This window comes from Ruditapes philippinarum, unplaced genomic scaffold, assembly GCF_026571515.1.
Source record: "Ruditapes philippinarum isolate M1 unplaced genomic scaffold, ASM2657151v2 ctg116_1_1_1_1, whole genome shotgun sequence".
Lineage (NCBI taxonomy): Eukaryota > Metazoa > Mollusca > Bivalvia > Venerida > Veneridae > Ruditapes > Ruditapes philippinarum.
This window is the reverse complement of record NW_026862606.1, coordinates 326033-345658: the sequence shown is the minus strand read 5'-3', so window position 1 is coordinate 345658 and position 19626 is coordinate 326033. Positions and strand designations below refer to the sequence as shown.

The 19626-nt window shown below is 31.5% G+C and overlaps 1 protein-coding gene across 1 annotated transcript; it reads right to left on the bottom strand.

The window, feature by feature from the left end:
* Positions 1 to 746: 746 nt before the first annotated feature.
* On the bottom strand, positions 747 to 19012 carry LOC132719568 (uncharacterized). Its single transcript, XM_060703346.1, has 13 exons — positions 18904 to 19012; positions 16452 to 16568; positions 14069 to 14173; positions 12569 to 12648; positions 12097 to 12294; positions 11181 to 11319; positions 10761 to 10889; positions 10306 to 10440; positions 9482 to 9613; positions 8643 to 8774; positions 8249 to 8380; positions 2122 to 2255; positions 747 to 1609 (listed from the first exon to the last, which is right to left on the bottom strand). The coding sequence occupies exons 1-12, from the start codon at positions 18995 to 18997 to the stop codon at positions 2125 to 2127; spliced, it is 1524 nt and encodes a 507-aa protein (XP_060559329.1). The 5' UTR covers positions 18998 to 19012; the 3' UTR covers positions 747 to 1609; positions 2122 to 2124.
* Positions 19013 to 19626: the final 614 nt, after the last annotated feature.

Sequence of the window (19626 nt, the reverse complement as noted above, 5' to 3'; positions counted from 1 at the left end):
ATTTCACATGGAATTTGGATGGCACTGAATTCCTCATATCAATTGAGTCGTGCTGAATTTCTCATGGCATTTGAATAACCGATAAACAGTTTCTGAACTAGCAGACGACAGGCAATAGGAATGTCAAGAAAGGAACTGCTTGTAAGGGGGAGAATAGTCTGACTACATATGCTTTACAATTCTCGGGCTTACCGCATACAGCACTTTCAGTGCTTTGATTTATGTAGCCATCCGTCTCCGTGCTCATGTCACTAAGACGGTGAAAAGTCGAAGATACAATGGTGAAAAATCGAAAGTATGATGATGAAAATACGAAACTACGATGATGAAAAGCCGAAACGACCATGATGAAATGTCGAAAGTATGATAGAGAAAAGTCAAAATAACGAACCACTATGGTGAACAGTCGAAGGTACGATGGTGAAAACACGAAATAATATCGAGTTATCCCCATCGATGTTTCGACATTTTATCATTGCATTTGCGACTTTCAACATTGCACCTCCCACTTTTCATCATCGTCGTTTCGTTATTTTTTGATCATCGTTATTTCGCGTATTCGTTGTGTGTTACGGTAGCCCTGACGGACCACCGTTATTTACAAACTTCAACCGACACTTTTCCTGCCAGATCTAACATGTTACAAATGTAACAATTTTTAAAAATTGATATTTACTCATATTCATATCATATCAAATGTAAGCAATAGTTTATAGATAAAAAAGTCATCATTCAAAAGTCTTTGCAGTATATTTTTTATTCCGAAAACAATGTTTTACACTATTCCAGTCTTTAACATGTCTTTAAATAATTAACAATTAAACATAATTAACGATTTATTCTATGAGATGAGTTTGGTCCTTGATACCAAAGTCAGAAGACACACTTCCCCAGTTTCACTGGTTATTTATCGAATTTCTCTGCACAATCACGCACCGATCTCCATGTATAAATTTATATATGAGCCGCGCCATGACAAAACCAACATAATGCGTTTGCGACCAGCATGGATCTAGACCAGCCTGCGCATCCGCGCAGTCGGATCAGGATCCATGCTTTCGCCTTCAAACCCTATAACAAGTAGAGAAACTGATAGCGAACAGCATGGGTCCTGATCAGACTGCGCGGATGCGCAGGCTGGTCTGGATACATGCTGGTCGCAAACGCATTACGTTGGTTTTGTCATGGCGCGGCTCATTTTATTATTCGTATATACATCAATCACACTACTTGCTTCACTGTAATACGATTACAATCTGCCATTCGGTATGATAAAATGTAGACGACAGAAAACGCTCATACTTTTCTTGTTTACCTATTGACAAAACATTCAACCATCATTCAACAAGTACATGTATTTCAAATAAGATATGGCAATGTTAATGAAAAATGTAGATTTTATAAAAAAAGTAAAACGACAACAATAAATACATATCTGACCAATACTTCTATAAAATACTCACATCGGTAAATATTTAGTAATATACAATATAGATTCATACAGTCATATGTTTGCAAATATCTGAAAATGTTCTTGTAATTTACAATATGATATTGCACGCTGTTAACTTAATGCAATCCTTCTTCTCTCTCATCAATTTCCTTACATCTGCAAAAAGTAAAAAAAAATGACGGCATGTTTATATCTATATTTTTTTGAAAATAGAGTGTAACAATTTTTTATATGTAAGAATATTCACTTCCCATTATCTCTGTATGATAAATTTCATAAATAATAATGTTTTTACAAATGTCAAACCTATTAGAACTTCATGCATTTCTTTTTAGAAATGTGCGTACACTAAGGTAATTTTGTCTTAAATATAACAATACAACATATTATTTCACACATAGTCTGTATTTATAGAAAAAAACAACAACATTGTTTCCGAATTATGCATACTTCTATTAGTATCATATATAGACGTAACAGTTTGCGACTTTGCATACTATCGACGAATGCTTTAAATAATACAGTCACATTGTAATAAAATGTGACAAGAGCTATGTCTGAATTATCTACTTTATAAAGATAAGAAGTGTGTCTAAGTAAATACGAACATACGTTGTTAAAATGTTTTATGAATTCAAGATAAATGGAAGTGTCTCGTATTGTTTTACCATTTATTCTTTCACACATTGACCATCGTTTGGAGAATGTCCAGACAGGCAAGTACAAGTATTTGAGGTTGTGTCACAAATCATGTTTTCCCCTAGACAGTTGCCGTCTTTGCACGCGCCGCTTAATAAACCATCTTGAATATGTTATAAATTATTAAAATATATATAATCAATATCCACAATAATATTATTGAGCCGCGTTATGACAATGGCAGTGGGTTTGCGACCAGCATTGATCCAGACAAGCCTTCGCATCCACGCAGTCTGATCAGGACCCATGCTGTTCGCTATCAGTTTCTCTACGTCAGCGAACAGCATGGATCCTGATCAGACTGCGCGTATGCGCAGGCTGGTCTGGATCCATGCTGGTCGCAAACCCATTATGTTGGTTTTGTCATGACGCGGCTCATATGTAAAACTTGGCGAATTCATTTACTAGTAAGGTGTTTCAGAAAACTGGTTATTATGTCATTGTAAATTTACATCAAGTATTTTTCACCATGTCAGATTATAAATGTAATTAAATTATGCTCTGTTTTTCATTTAAGTTTTACTGATAAATTAATACTTAAGTTTTAAAATTTGCGAACAAATGTAATTAATAACCAGTGGTGTATTACAGTCTATGAAAACGATTGATTTCATGTTGTTTATAAAAGATAAGTATTACAAGGTTGTTTTTTTGTTTTTTGTTTTCTTTTAGGGCCGTATGTAGATTTTTGTCAAATAAATGTCAGTCTGGACCTTTTGATTGTTTGTTTGTTTAATTTGTATTGTATGCTTGGTGTTTCCTTGTTGTTATTGTTTGTAAAATTTTCTTTCTTTACTGATGCATAAAGTATTCTGATTTGTAGCTAGTTTGTAAATTTCTTTGTGCTATAGACTTCGTGTAAGTTGATCAAGTTTCTTGTGTACTCTTATTTTTTCTATCTTTTTATTAGTAAAAATTATAACTTTGAATATTGAAAATTAAAATAGATTTTGAATGTTGGTATTTTGTCACCATAAAATCTCTGACATTAGTAACAAAAAACGATATCGTTTCTGTCAATTCAAATTTATTGTAAGTACATGTAGTGTATAAACGCACACACACACACACACACACACACGCACACGCACACGCACACACACACACACACACGTGCACACACACGCACACGCACACATGCACACGCGCATTCTATGACAAAATTTGCAAAATGTGAACAAAATAATCAATTAGTTGTACTTTTATGTATTATTTGGTCTGGTTTGGTATCTTGTCCATTACATATATGTACTGTCTTTTGTACCATAATTAAGTTATTTTATTCTACTTTATCATCATACTTGAGGAACTAGTTTATTCCTATCTCATTATGTTTAGTATTTACATTTCTGTTATTTTATTTATGCTTACCTCTGTCTCTCTGAATATAGCACTGTGTTATGTTGCCTGCCCGTTACCTGGTCTCAGTCATGATATTAACTTTTATTATTCAGTCCTACGGTCGGTCATAGTTTATTTAGCAGTTGTACTGCTTATCGATCGGCTATAGGACTATTTAATAATGGAAGACAACGGTTTAAGAAGCGTTTACAATTTAAAGTTACATTTTTTCAAGAACTCATTTTATCGTTAGTTAAATTAGTATTACATCTCATTAATTTTTTGGAGTTAAGTATAGCTAAGATACAATACATTTATAGTGATATTGGTTTTACATTTTGTGTTATTATATTGATACTTAACGATTGCAGTCAAAGGGAGATAACATTTGTATTGATTAATTGTTATTATTTGTTATTTTTGAGTATATTAATTTTATTGTCTGGAGATGTCGAATTGAATCCAGGTCCTGAGTCTGCGTCTTTTTCTATTTTTCATCAAAATATAAGAAGTATTAGAAACAAGTTTGATTATGTAAAAAATAATTTTCTTGACTTCGACGTTTTATGTTTCACTGAAACTAAGTTGTCCCCAGATGTTACCGACGACATGTTAACATTAGATGGTTATAGCTCAATATACAGAAAAGATAATTCTTCCCATTCCGGCGGACTTTTAGTTTATGTGTCTAATAACTTCGTATCTAAAAGACTATTGAGTTTGGAAAACATTTTACCAGAATTTATCTGGGTGGAAGTAAAAACTGATTCCAACAAATTTTTTATATGTAATTTGTATCGTCCTCCACAAACGCCTGTAGAATTATGGGAAAGGCTTAATAGTTGCATTGATAGGGTCTTAGAACGTTCAAGTAATATTATTTTGTTAGGAGATGTAAATGGAGATCAACTTAACGTGAATGATATACTAGACATATATTAATGCTTAATGATATGAATAGTGTTATAAGTGAACCTACGCGTATAAGACTTTTAGATCCGCTCGAAGACGTTTAGATCCGATTGCATTAACAAACAATAATCAAAATTTACACTCGGGTATTTTCGAAACGGACAAAGGTATAAGTGATCATTTCGGAACCTTTTCTTTTATCAAAACTTACATTCACCCTACGACTTCTTTCAAACGCAGAGTATGGAACTATAAACGTGCAGATTTTAATGAACTAAACAATAAAATTCGATCGATGGATTGGTCTTTTTTTACAAAGTGATAATACGCACATTTACAGATGCATTGTTAGAATTAGCTTCGTCATGCATTCCGACTAGTCTAGCAACAATTAGACCAAACGACAGACCATGGTACAACTCTGAAATAAGAAAAACCTCACGACATCGCGATAGACAAAAACGTAAAGCTGTGAATTCAGGAAGCCTGTCTGATTGGAACAATTATAAACGAATTAGAAATAAAGTTAATAACATGAAAAAACATGCTAAAGAAATATTTTTTAATAATATAGAGCTTACACTTAACGACCTTAGTTCAAATAATCAAAAAGAATACTGGAAATTGGTAAAACTTTTAGTTAAAGAAAATTCATCGAGTTGCGTAAATATTCCTCCGCTTTATATAAACACGGACACATTAGCATTTTCTGATCTAGACAAAGCCAATACTTTAAATGATTTTTTTGTTTCAATTGCAAATATTGACGACTCTCATACTAATTTACCTCAATTCGAGCCAAAAACAAATAAAAATTTAAGCAATATTAATATTACAAATCAAGATGTTATAGACATATTATCTAATCTCGTCGTAAATAAAGCTAGCGGACCAGACGAAATCAGTCATAGAATGCTTAAGGAAACTTGTCACACTATTTGTGAGCCTTTGACTATACTTTTTAATAGATCCATTCAAAATAACACATATCCAAACTTATGGAAAGTTGCTAATGTAATGCCATTATTTAAAAAAGGCGATAAATCTATTTCATCCAATTACAGACCTGTATCTCTTATAAGTTGTGTAGGAAAAATTATGGAACGTATTATTTTTAAGTATTCTTACAACTTTCTACATGAAAATAAATTAATATACAGAAATCAGGCAGGCTTCCTTCCAGGACACTCAACCGTGTACCAATTAATAGACATTTATAATCAAATATGTAAAGCTTTCGATGAAGGAAAAGCTACATGTTTAGTTTTTTGTGACATAAGTAAAGCCTTTGATAGAGTGTGGCATAAGGGTCTCATTTTCAAACTGAAACAATACGGATTTACCGGAAATTTATTAAATTGGTTCTCAAATTATTTAGAAAATAGAAAACAAAAAGTTTTTGTAGGTACTACATACTCTAATGAGAAATTTTTAACAGCTGGTGTGCCTCAAGGCTCAGTTTTAGGGCCTCTTTTATTCCTTATTTATGTGAATGATATAGCTGACGCTCTTACAAGTGTCACAAGGTTGTTTGCAGACGATAGCTCATTAGCAATAAGTTCGCAAGATAAAACTTATATAGAAAGTACTATAAACGCTGACCTGGAAATTATATCAACATGGGCAAATCAGTGGTTAATACCATTTAACGCTGCTAAAACTGAAGTTATGTATTTTTCACTTTCCAAAAATAATCGCGACACCCCTGATATTTACTTCCAAAATAATCATCTTAATTTTGTTCATTCTCACAAGCATTTAGGTGTTACATTAAGTGATGATGGTACATGGCATCAACATATTTCGAATATAACTAATTCTGCCTCTAAAATTCTTGGTTCAATGCGAATGCTAAAGTTTAAATTAAAAAGGAAAACACTTAATCAAATATATATAGCCTATTTAAGACCAATTATTGAATATGCATCTAAAGTGTGGGACAGTTGTACTGTGTATGAACAAAATTCACTTGAAAGCATTCAATACGATGCTGCTCGAATTGTAACTGGTCTAACGAGGTCAGTATCTATCGCCAACCTTCTTCGTGAAATCGGAAATTTACTCAAAATCAGTGATACCATCTTCCATTAAATTATGGAACAGTTTAGATCTTGAAACGCGATCGTCTCCTACACTTTCATCTTTCAAAACCAAAATTAAAAAAATCTTTACGCCGCCTCTAGTTCCGATATATTTCCTTACTGGTGACAGATTTTTACAAATTCACCACACACGTATAAGAAATAATTGTAGCAATTTAAATGCTGATTTGCACTACAATCACTTACGTGACAATTCAAATTGTGAATGCGGTTTTTATTCTGAAGACGCAGACCATTATTTTTTCAAGTGTCCATTGTATATAAACCAAAGGCTAACGTTATTTACCAATACTCGTGATTATCACCCTCTTAGTGCCCATAAATTGCTTTTCGGTATCACTCATCTTAGTGATGAAGACAATAATATGTTATTCCTTCACGTTCAAAATTTCATCAAGTATTCAAGGAGATTTGAAAATGACTAATTTTCCAACTACGCTTGTAAATTGTTTTCCATAACTTATATATAAATGCTGAGGACAGGAACTGGGCAGCAATCTCCTACATGGTGCTTATTCTTTCATTTATTCAATCAATAAATCTTTCTTTCTTTCTTTCTTTCTTTCTTTCTTCCTTTCTCTTTTCCTTTTCTTTATTACTTTTTAATTCAAGTTTTGTTAGTCTTTGAACAATTTTTATAATCAAATTCTATTTTCTCAAATAATATTATATTGATTGCTGATATAAACATTTATGGAATTCCAATTACAATTGAATTTATGCACATCTTTTTACTACAAGTTAGACGTTGTGGGAAGGGCCAATTCTCTAATGTTGTCAAAACTTGTGGCCCGACCCTTTTGCTTTTTTATAATAACTATAACATCCATGTATTAACTGTAAATGTATTCGTTACTGTTTTGTAGTATGTTTACATGTGACAATGTATCTGTTTTTGTATAAAATGTAAAAGCAATAAAATATGATTAAAAGTAAGGTGTAACTAAGCTAGGGAGATTTCTTCTGACATACCCAATATTTGTTTAATATTATGCGTCCTATATAAAAACATTGTTTTCAACAAATTGTGTTACGTAATAAGACAGTTGCAGTTTCTTTCTGAATGAATTGTCTTATCTAACGGTTTTGATGCATATAGTAAACGTAATACAATTTGATATAAAGCTAATGAAAATCTGGAAACAAAATGATCCCTCAAAAGCATTAATCACAACAAGAGAATTGCAGACTCGGTTTGATTGAGTCTGTACATGAGTGATACTGAAAACGTGCAACATCCCTCACGCCCCTAGCACCGGCTTGAGTGGTACACATTATAGTGCTGGCATCAATGATCCCGAAGGATCAGAAAAATATAACAACACTGAAGTGAAGTACGGGGCAACTTTTTACAGCTGCCACACAGCACTTGACACCACCTGCTGTTGTAGAGTTTAAAAATCTGGAAAAAAGTGATTCCTCAATTGCATTTATCACAACAAAATTACAAGAGAATTGCAGATTCGGTTTGATTGAGTCTGTACATGATGGATACTGAAAACGTGCAACATCCCTCACGCCCCATAGCACCGGCTTGAACGGTATTCGATTCTCAACACATAATAGTGCTGGCATCAATGATCCCGAAGGACCAGAAAAATATAACAACACTGAAGTGGAGTACGGGCCAACTTTTTACAGAAACTTTTTACGTACCCGATCAAACAAAGTCTGCGATAATTGTTCAGAGCTAGAAATTGTCATTTTCATCTAACTTTTGATGTCTTATTATTTTTGTTACCTAGTTGACATATTCCATCTATGAAACTAGCTTCATCTTTACATATACAGATGGAACTCCAACATTCAGCGTTCGGGTCTTTTGCACACGCCGCCCCATCCTCACCCAGGCACCGACCACCATACGTTTCATCTGTGGAGTGTAATGCATTATTAAAAGTGATGAAACTTTAAGTGTCTCATTTACAACTTTAACATTTAAGAATTTGGGGAAAAGGGATATTAAGAATGACAGCTCATTTATAAATATGACAACATTTTGTGACATTTGGGCAACATTAAAGTATGTACAATTGATGTTGAATAATTTTAGGTAGATCTTGTTGACTTTTTATGTGACGTAAGTTAATGCAATGAATTTTATATTTTCAAAATAAATGCAAAACTCATCATACCTATGACACATTTACTTCCTATTCCCGAGGAACCATAATTACACTGGCATATACCATGTACACATTCCGTGTTATCATCTAATAAACATTTCTGACCATCTTCCTGTGTACAACGCCCTCCGTAAGTTTCATCTGTAAGAAATAAGTTCACATATAAAAGCCCTCTTTTGAATGCATTGTATTTCATCCTAATATAAAATTTGCATCACGTATTTGTACAAATTTACCGAAATATGCACTTATTTCTTGTATATGTGATAACAAATATAAACAAGGAACATCATATAATTATCATAATTATCAGAAAAAAATGAATCTTTCTTTTTAGATGTTTGCCCAATTTCTGAAAAGATACTTAGCACATATAATCCCACGTAGATAGTTGACCGACTACACTTATTCGAAAGTCGGGCATATTTTGTTTTTGTTTGCAATCGCTTAACACTCTTATGGATTGTTATATTCAAGATAAAGAACAAGAAAAAGAACTGGATTTTCCTCGTAAAAATCAAATCATGTTTCGAAGTGACAATAAATATAATAACGTAAACAAATTATAGAAAGTGCTTAATTTAGTCTATTATTTAAGGTGACTTATATGCCCATTGGGCCGGGTGTTGACTTATTTTGTAAAAATATGTTCATATTGTATGTTGTAACACTTACATGTCACTGTAATAAATAATTTATCTATTATCTATCTATAGTATTTCCATTATCGTATAGCGCTTATGTTGAATTCATTTTAATATCTTGTCTTTAATAATATGGTGCAATGTTTTCATCACTTTTAAGCACATTAATTAACTTGAAATTAATTATTCACAACGTTCAAGTACCTTTTCTGCAAGCACCGTTTGCTGGTATAGAATCATTTCTACATATACACATCCCACGATGACATACCGCATTATCATCAAGCTGACAGGTTTCTCCCTCCAAACCTGAACAAAATCCGCTTAACGATTCATCTAAAATATAAGTAAATTAGATTTAGTTACATATCCTTTAAAGGATTTTAAATAACATTTAGAAATTCAGAGTAAAAATATAAAATAAGTGTGTTTTTTATTTCAATCTAGTCTATGTTATCATCGCGCATTTTCTTCTTCCCACAGGAATACTAGACATACTAGACAGTAAAATCAAACAGTTTCAGTTGTAACAAATAGTTTGAAACTGTATGTTCAATGTGATTAACCATACTATATGTAAATAAATATATTAATTGTTTATTTAGACATACGCTGTTCATCTAATGGTCGATAAATGGATAATTCAAAGTGCGCTCCCTTGCACCGTTAATATCTTTGTACTGATGCTCAAACTTAATTATAAATGTATGTACGTGATAATAAATAATGACATAACAAGTGCGTATATGTTTGGAGCAAACTTTCGAAAAATATTGACCTTATTCTTCCTGACATCAAGCTAAATCCAAACAAATAGTTTATCAACAAAAACATAAGATACATGTTCATCTCCAAGTATTTTAATGGCATCATTATCTATTACAAGTAGAGAAACTGATAGCGAACAGCATGGATCCTGATCAGACTGCGCGGATGCGCAGGCTGGTCTGGATCCATGCTGGTCGCAAACGCATTACGTTGGTTTTGTCGTGACGCGGCTCAAATATTAATGAGAAGCTCCTACAAACCTGCAAAACACCTTCCGGCTATAATGTGTGTCCCTGGCTTACAGAAACATGTTTTATCAGCACAGACGGTGTACACATCAAAGAGACAATGACTTCCTTCTTCATCTTCATCACATGATCCTCCTGCATACCCCGCTTTGTCCAACAATAAAAAAACACATTAATTTCCCATCCTTGGTAATTACCCACACAAGCATCTCAACTTAAAACTACAGTATCGTTTGAGGTATTTTGCTTTTTTGATGTAATCTAATACATAAAATTTCCTTTAGTTTATAAGCATGATTTCATTTAAAAAAAAATCAATGTCTGTATACAAACAAAGATTTTGTCTTTTATAGAAAAAAGTTTTTCATTTCTGACAAGAAGGTAAATGGACATTTCATGCATGAAATCAACTTTAGTGTTGTGTGAAACTAAAAGAAATCAGGATACTTCAAAATTGTTATATTTACGGAACGCATAGTAGTATCTTGGAGAATCAAATTTCGGGATTCCTAGAAAATCTCCGTATGCCTCACCATACCACACAAATAATTCTGTACCCGGCTGTATAGACCTAAACACTTGATAATACATCTGACCTGCAATAGAAACGATTGTTCTACAAATACTAAACTATCAAAATGGGAAAAAAGTTCAAAAAACATAATTTTTGAACAATTGTTTCTTTTTAAAATTAATCAATTCATTTATTTATTTAACCATGTTAACTGTTGATTGAATTATTGAAACCCATGATTAACAATAAAGGCATTATGAGAGGTATCTATAATGCAACATAACCAACCAGAAGAAATATTGGCCTAATAATTGCTGCTGATTAAAGCGTGTATAATATAATAACACATGATTGTCTACATGATAACTATTACCTTTATATTGAACTGCAACGACATTTTCCATTTCAGCAGAATTAGGAGTATTGATAAATCTTAACCAGTTAGAAAGTGCTATATATTTAGCGTCTACCCATTCAATATTAGCCCGATCCTCACCTTTACGTGTATCTATCTGAGATAAAGAAGCATATGTAAGCATTGTAAGAACGAATGACAGCTGATGGTGTTGAAACAATGTAGAATGTACAGGTTAAGAAAGGTGTGTTGTGTGAAGCATTTTGTGAAAGTTTGGTCATACCCTGCTAAAAAAAATTTCAGGTTTTGAACTTGCACAATATCATGAGGGAGGGTTTCAAAAGTACAACGGTAGCTGGAAAGAACAAAAACTTATAATTACAGAGTGTATGGATCTGTGGGAATGAAGGGAGATTCATATGTCTTTTTTCTCTATCTGGGTATATAGGTGTAAGGGTAAAGCATTCAGCACATCCACTATTTTGTGAAACATAATGAGTCGGATATCAGACCTCATATATTCTAATGTGAGCTATCCTAATTGATTGAGTATGTTTGTGACACGGCTGTAAGGGAGGTAGTCCTGATTTACCAAATGTACTGCCCGACGCTGTACTGTTTCAAGTTTACTGCCCGACACTGTACTGTTTCAAGTTTACTTCCCGACGATGTACTGTTTCAAGTTTACTGCCCGACACTGTACTGTTTCAAGTTTACTGCCCGACGCTGTACTGTTTCAAGTTTACTGCCCGACGCTGTACTGTTTCAAGTTTACTGCCCGACGCTGTACTGTTTCAAGTTATGCATGCTTTGTCTTGTGTTAGGACTCCGAAGTCAAACTATAAACAACACATTCGATACTATTTGTTAGAAGAAATGTATTCTATATGAAGCTTATTATCATATTGGTGTTTAATGGATAAATGTTTCATACCTTCCAACTGTATCCCGACTCTTCAGCACTCTCTGTATCTGGGTCAAAAACACCTTTGTATGGACCTATTACTGTATCTTGCTCAACATAAACATTTGCAAAGACACCATGTCCAATTCCTGGTATTGAAGATTCTTTAATTTCAAAACCATCAGGAACTGTGTTAAATGCTCTATATGGGTCGAAACAAGCACTTGTCTGTCAAAAGTCAAAATAAATTATAAAGTATAATGCGCAATGAGTGAGGACATATTCTTTCAAATGTTGAGTAAAACGGTGTTGTGAACATGATCGACTACATGATATGGACCAATATTTTTTTATTTAAAACTTAAAGCTTAACAAATTCGTTCAAGTGTTCTATGTTTCTATTTTAACGTTATCTTTTTTCATTTAATTTCAAAAATGTAAATGTAGCTTCACAGCTTTGGCGAAGATAAGACACTTTAATTGAGGCAAGAATAACATGTACCTCTCTATCCACAATAAACGTCGCAAAAGGTCTCCAAACTTCACCGTACCAATCTTCGCCGTCCATCCATTTTATTGTTCCTTTAAATAAACTTGTTCTTCATGAACTGTGAACATGTAAGCCGTTGTAACATTATGCATATTAATAAATTAATGTCATAAATTTATTTATATATTATAGCTATCTACTGCGTGTGTTTAAACTAGTGTTTCCTTATAAGAAGAAACATTGGTGATTAACTTTACACAGCAACATTTAGGCTTTTTATTACTTGTGGATGTTTCTAAATTCAAAATTTTACTATTTCATGTTTAAATGTTGAATTCTGCTTAAGCCGGTGCTAGGGGGCGTGGGCGGTAATTTGCACTTTCCAGTACCGTCCATGAACAGGCTCAATCAAACCGAGCCTGCAACATTTTCAATTTTGCCGTGTTGGGCTTTCTTTAGGGATTCTGTATTTATCTATTGTACTATATACCTATGTTTCAGATTAAATTCAGCTTAACTATAACTATCATTCTCCCATTTTAGCACAAGAGAGTAATTCATTTTCATACATTTGTACTTGCTGAAGTGTATATTTATATTGTATTATCACACAGTATATACAGGCAATAAAGAGATCCCATTTAGATGTAGAAGTAAAAAACATGTTATACGAAAAGTGACACCAAAGGCAAATAATAAACATAATAATGTTATTAATAATGGAAAAGAAAATTCATTAATGACCGACGGGAAAACTAGACTAAGTTATTTGGTTGTTTCATGGGTTATACAAATATTAAGTCAATGACTTATATATACGAGTATTGTCTCATATTGTGTTCAACATATCGTTTAATAGCAAAACTACATTTCATAAAAATTTTGAGTCATGAACAAAAAAATATTCTGATGAGTAAATCATTATCAATATCAAATAAGTATTAATGAATGATCACTAAACTTAAATGTTACTAATAGAAATATGACATGTTTTAAAATTGATTTTCTTTTCTGTGCATTTACCCGGTCATTGAATTTAATTTTCTCATGTGTGCATGCTCTTGGACATTGAATTATTGAAGATATCAAATGATAACTGGCAGCTGTTGGTTTTCTGGCAAATGAAATAAAGAGTGTGACTGGCTTCTTCATCACATACCTTTTGCTTCTCTTTTTTATTTTCATTTCAGATGCCAAATCAATTCTCTCATGAATAAAAAGGGATATTTTGGTTCCTTTCTTTAAATATTTTAGCGAAAGCTACTTATAGTTATTAGTTATACTAGTTGTTCGTATGTTTTGAGGAGTATAAAACCTAAATGACACATGTTAAAAATGGTCTTTAAGGTTAATGCATGGGACCGCAGTTTTAAATCTGATCGGACAGACAATTTGCTTAATTAAGTTTATATTAACAGGGAAATAGTTCGAAGAATAAAACAGCATTACAGGTGAACCATGCTCGCATTCTCTCATATTTTAAACATACATTAATATCACATATATTCTTACCTTTTGGTGAACATTCTAGAGTACATACTTTCGGTTGGGTGTACAGCGTCTGCCTTCTACATGATTCTACATATTTATCGCTATCACTAAGACATTTATCCTCACCTGAAGTATAGTAATACTATAAGAAAATGACAATGTCCTGTAAATTAAACATAGTACTCAGAGGATGTTAAAATGAGAACATGGTGCACTTTGCCACCACCTAAATCACCTAAATTTGAAACTGCCAATATCAAACTTCAAATATGCTCCTTAGATAACTTTATTTAGATTTTGATTGTGTTATAGATGAAAAATATTAGTTGTATCAATTGTTATCTTTAAACGCTTTTTATTATTTGATTTCCTAAATTGGTTATCATCATTTAAAAGACATATTTCAAAATAAATTTAATATGTAAATGTGCTTAAAAAGTTTTTTAAAAAAAAAAAACGTAATAAAATGGGTGTATAGAGTAAATTTTTAAATTACGTCTTATATCATTTATTAAGGTTGATTGAATTTATGCATCAAGAAAACCGACTTTAATTATATCAGCTATCTCTAGACAATGAAACTTTCTTATCTTAACAACTTACTTTGAAAAAAAGTGCAAACGGTCTCTAGAACTGATATGAGTGAAAACATTAACATTAAAATTGTGTTTTATTAATTTACTTGATTTTAGATGTAAGCTTCGATGGTGGGTCAATATGTAATGCAATATGTAGTATATTTTCTAATCTTTGCTCGTGATTCTTGTGTTTGTGTAAAATGTGATATGTTTCAATGCATTTGCTTTTAAATGATACCAAAATCATGTTTGTATTCAAGCAATTAAAAATTTTAGTCAAAATCAATAATACCTTACAATATTTATTTCATGTAATATATGACTGGAAAATGCTCAGTTAAAAGTGTTGAAATACGAGCTTACAAAACTAGGCAACCTGTGACTTCTTCCTCTTTCCAAGATTGAAAAAAGCATCTTGCAGGTCAACGCTACAAGAGCAGAAATGGACTTGGGTAGGTCATTATTCAGATATTGAAAGGTACACTTAAGGAGGACTATGTTGAAGCATTCAAAGATGGATTTAGCATCTGAAACTTTGTAATTTTGTAGGAGGAGATTATTTCGAAGGGTTGAAATAAAAAGTTGTAAAATATTTACGCATTTGTTAAATTTATTGACCATATTACATTACATATTGAATTGCTTTCGTATGTAACAATATTATAGATTAAAAATTTTGACAAATGGTTTTGTAGTAGAATAGCGTGTTTAAATCAAAATGAAGCATGGTTCTTTGTCCTAAGCGAATGTGGGCGTCTTCCAATAAACGTAACCTTCATAATTATCTAACTGTGCTATTGGTTGAAATTAATCGAAATGCCATATGATCGTTTGCCACGACAATGTTTCATTATGCTTAAAATGAACAAGGGCAAATCACATGTGCGACCTATCTTGATTTAAGATGCAGTGTCTATGACCTGAGAATTGAATGAAGAAGGTATTTAAACATTGACAGATAATTAAGGTTTTGTTCATTTTGTCTGAAACGTTATGTCTTTGTCGCCGAAAATGAAGTGCAATGTTTGATTGACAGTGTACTGTTCAACGGTTTAAGACTGATTAAGTAGATCCCTGTTGTAAACGCTTTACTGCTGTAATGTTAGAAACAACAAAAGACAATGCATTGTATCATTAACTTAGCAAAAATCATTCACAAACCATATAGCACGGAAATAAAACATAAACAAAAGTAGATTATACAATATGTGTCTTTATTCTTATTAAGTCGATATTTATACATTTAATATTCTTTATTGATTTGACACGTACATCTGTTGTCGCTCTATCCGATAAAATAAACTTATCTTAATGTACATAATGTGTAAAAAGTGAACATTAAGTTTATCAATAACTTGATATTTGTTTTCTTATGTTTGCTTGAAATATACCTTTCCTTAACAGTTACATAATTATTATGTATTTGTTAATATCTTCATATATGTCTAAATATATATACTCATACATCATTCTTTGAGGCTATATATTACGGATAAACAATGTGTCAATAAGCCCTACAGAAACGAACATTGACCATTGTTGTGACAAAGGCTGTGTTATACAGAATTTACGCTGTAACATCTGCTTATCTGTTGAATGCTAATTGTTATTTAGTTATCTGAATTGTCTCTATACGCTGATTATACAAATACAATGTCTATTTGAATATGAATTGAAATATCACCTTACCTTACCAATTAATACTACTTATCTAAGATAATCCCTTCAAATCAATTAAACGTGATGTTAAGTTCAGCAAATTATGGTCTTCATCTTGATGAACATTGAAGAAATGATTGTTGCAAAATGGATTATAAGGTTCATACCTAGGTGGTTAATGGTACATATACAAATGTTCAGATCTTTGTTGCACTTTGAGTACTCTCCTCCATTTCCTGTCGTACATTGAACATCCTGTGTACAACTGTAACCTATATCTGCGCCTGAAATATATATTTTTACATTTTTCTTGGCTTAATTCACACACACAAACACAAAAACGACATATTGATAGGTGAGTTAGGACCTTTTTTATGGAAAAGGACAGAAGTGCAAATCCGGACCCTCCGGGGTTTTAGTGGTATTTAACGCCAAGCCCCTCCCGATTTCCCGGGTTGGGGGGAAAGGGAACAAGCCAATTTAATTTGACTTACAAACACGTCAGGGAAAATGCATTACTTTAAACAATTTTTAATGTGACATCATATGAGTCAACAATTTCATTTTTAATAACTAATAGTAAATACGAGTAGTAGATATATATGATCTGAACATAAGACATAAAACAAAAGACATAAGAATGTTACTTAACCCAGAATTAAACCCAGCCCCAAATTAATTAATCTTCAACCAAGTAAGATTATACACAAAAAATTCGGATTTTTATCATATGTATGATGTGTGAATTTATATTGAATTATAATACTTCATAATGCTGTCTTGTATACATTATGTGTAATACTGTATAATGATTATGTGTAATACTACATAATGGGATCTTGTATAAAATATGTGTAATACTGCATGATGATGTCTTGTATACAGTATGTGTAATACTGCATAATGATTTCTTTTACATAATATGTGTAATATTGCCTAATGATATCTTGTATATTATATGTGTAATACTGCATAATGATTGCTTTAATACTGTGTAATGATATCTTGTATAAAAGATGTGTAATACTGCATAATGATGTCCTGTATATAATATGTGTAATACTGCATAATGATGATCTTGTATACAATATGTGTAATACTGCATAATGATTTCTTTTATATAATATGTGTAATACTGTATAATGATATCTTGTATATCATATATGTAATACTGCATAATGATCTCTTTAATACTGAATAATGATATCTTGTATAAAAGTTGTGTAATACTGCATAATGATGTCCTGTATATAATATCTTTAATACTGCATAATGATATTTTGTATATCATATATATAATACTGCATAATGGTATAATGTATATAATATGTGTAATATTGCATAATGATATACTATATATAATATGTGTTATATTGCATAATGATGTCTTGTATACAATCGGTGTAATATTGTATAATGATATATTGTATACAATATGTGTAATACTGCTTTATTTTATCTTGTATACAATATGTGTAATACTGCATAATGATATCTTGCATATAATATGATATATAATATATAGTATGATATCATCAGCGTCTATCTGTAGACATATGCTTCAGATAATTAAACTCGTAATGTAAGACCTTGGTTTACATGAATAACTATCACATGTTATATAAAAATTATCAATATTCTTTCGAATGAAAAAGATCATTTCATGTCATTTCAACACATGTCACTTTACCGTGTTAAAAAACGGTAAATGCGTTATATATATTTTTTCTGCTTAATTTATTCACACCAAATGTTACCTCGTATGGAAAGATACTTTTTTTGTCCAGAGGCATTTCACTGTTTGTAAATCAATCAGACGTTTGATTTGCGCAAGTAGTTTCATCATAAAGTAAATTCAAAATATTTGTATAAAAAATGGGAATGTTTATTTCATAAAATATCGGAATGTTTGTATCATAAATTATTTGAATGTTTATATCATAAGATATTTGAATGTGTGTATCATAAAATATTTGAATGTTTGTTTCATAGAATATAGGAATATTGATATGAAAGATATAAGGAATGTTTGTACCATGAAATATAGGAATATTTGTATCATAACATATAGGCAAATTTGAATCAAGTATTTTAAGCAAGTTAAGTAACTTTATTGCACATATTTATATCCATCTAAATTAAAGAAAATGTACTGCGGTTGTACATGCAAAATTTTATATGACATACTTTTCAAATTTGAACTTATAAAAATGACTTATTTTATGAATAACTACGAAATATGCTATAAACATGTTTATTTACTCTTGTATCAATGTCCTGCAGCTAAACAAAAATTGTTACACTTAAATTATAAAGAAATATGACTTTTGCATTCAGTCACACGTAAATTCAGATGAAAAAAAAAAGCTTTTAAAAGTTATTCAGTTACACGAATAGCTAAAGGTATAATCAATTCAGAATATATCCATTACCAAGAAATAGTTGAACAAATACCAAATAAAAAGGCATATCTGCTATCGCCTTCACTAGAAATATGTATTACACATGCAGGTGGTGAATTATTGCGTTTTTTTTCTTTGTACGCTATTAAATGATCATTTTTTAGATAGATTGATATGTTAAAACAAGAGTTAACAAATAAAAATATAAATGTATTACCTGTTACAGTTTCCTGAGAAGCGACATTAGTCCTTATCGTATGTAACCAAAACAAAATCACCAACGCGATTCTAGTATCCGTTGATTCCTTCATGTTTTATGATAAATTAAATCTGGTTTAATGAATGAAATATACAAAACGGCCGGGTTAACCAACGAAGCATCTGTCGCACGGCATATGTGAGTATATATATGATTTGAATACAAATAATTGTTAGGCGAGTGAATAATTCAATTGTCTGTAAGTTACATTTGAGGAGCAAAAAAATAAGGCCACATCAGTAACTAAAGTCATTTTTCTTTCTCATATATAAGCAATCTATTTATAAGATTTGTTTATGTAATATTTCGTGTTTCTTTGTATGAAGTTATTGTAACGCAATACATATCAAAAACTTATATTTAATTTAGGAATACCTTCTATGTTTTTGGTACACTTTGCCTACAGTTTAAATACCAAGCGTTATTCATTGTATAAATTTAATTAAGTCGTGTATATTGCGGGATGTCAAGACAATAGATTAATTATGTAAGGCTAAGTTATCCAAGTCATGTGAGAAAGTGATGCCCGTGAATTGTGTAATTAAAGAATTGTATAGTTTTATACAATTTAGTCGCATACTTTATGAAGCTTATGAGAATTAAGTATATTTTGAGTCTTTAATTTATGCATTTAATCTAGTAATGTACATCACAATACGTAAATAATCAGTCTATCATTAA

What these genes read in the sequence shown, in the direction of transcription:
- LOC132719568 (XM_060703346.1), bottom strand. Translation starts at nt 18,997, where the DNA reads ATGAAGGAATCAACGGATACTAGAATCGCGTTGGTGATTTTGTTTTGG. An exon ending in CGTTGCAGTTCAATATAAAG is followed by an intron (nt 10,890 to 11,180) that starts GTAATAGTTATC and finishes TTTCTATTGCAG; the next exon opens with GTCAGATGTATTATCAAGTG. An exon ending in AAGATACTACTATGCGTTCC is followed by an intron (nt 10,441 to 10,760) that starts GTAAATATAACA and finishes TGTTGGACAAAG; the next exon opens with CGGGGTATGCAGGAGGATCA.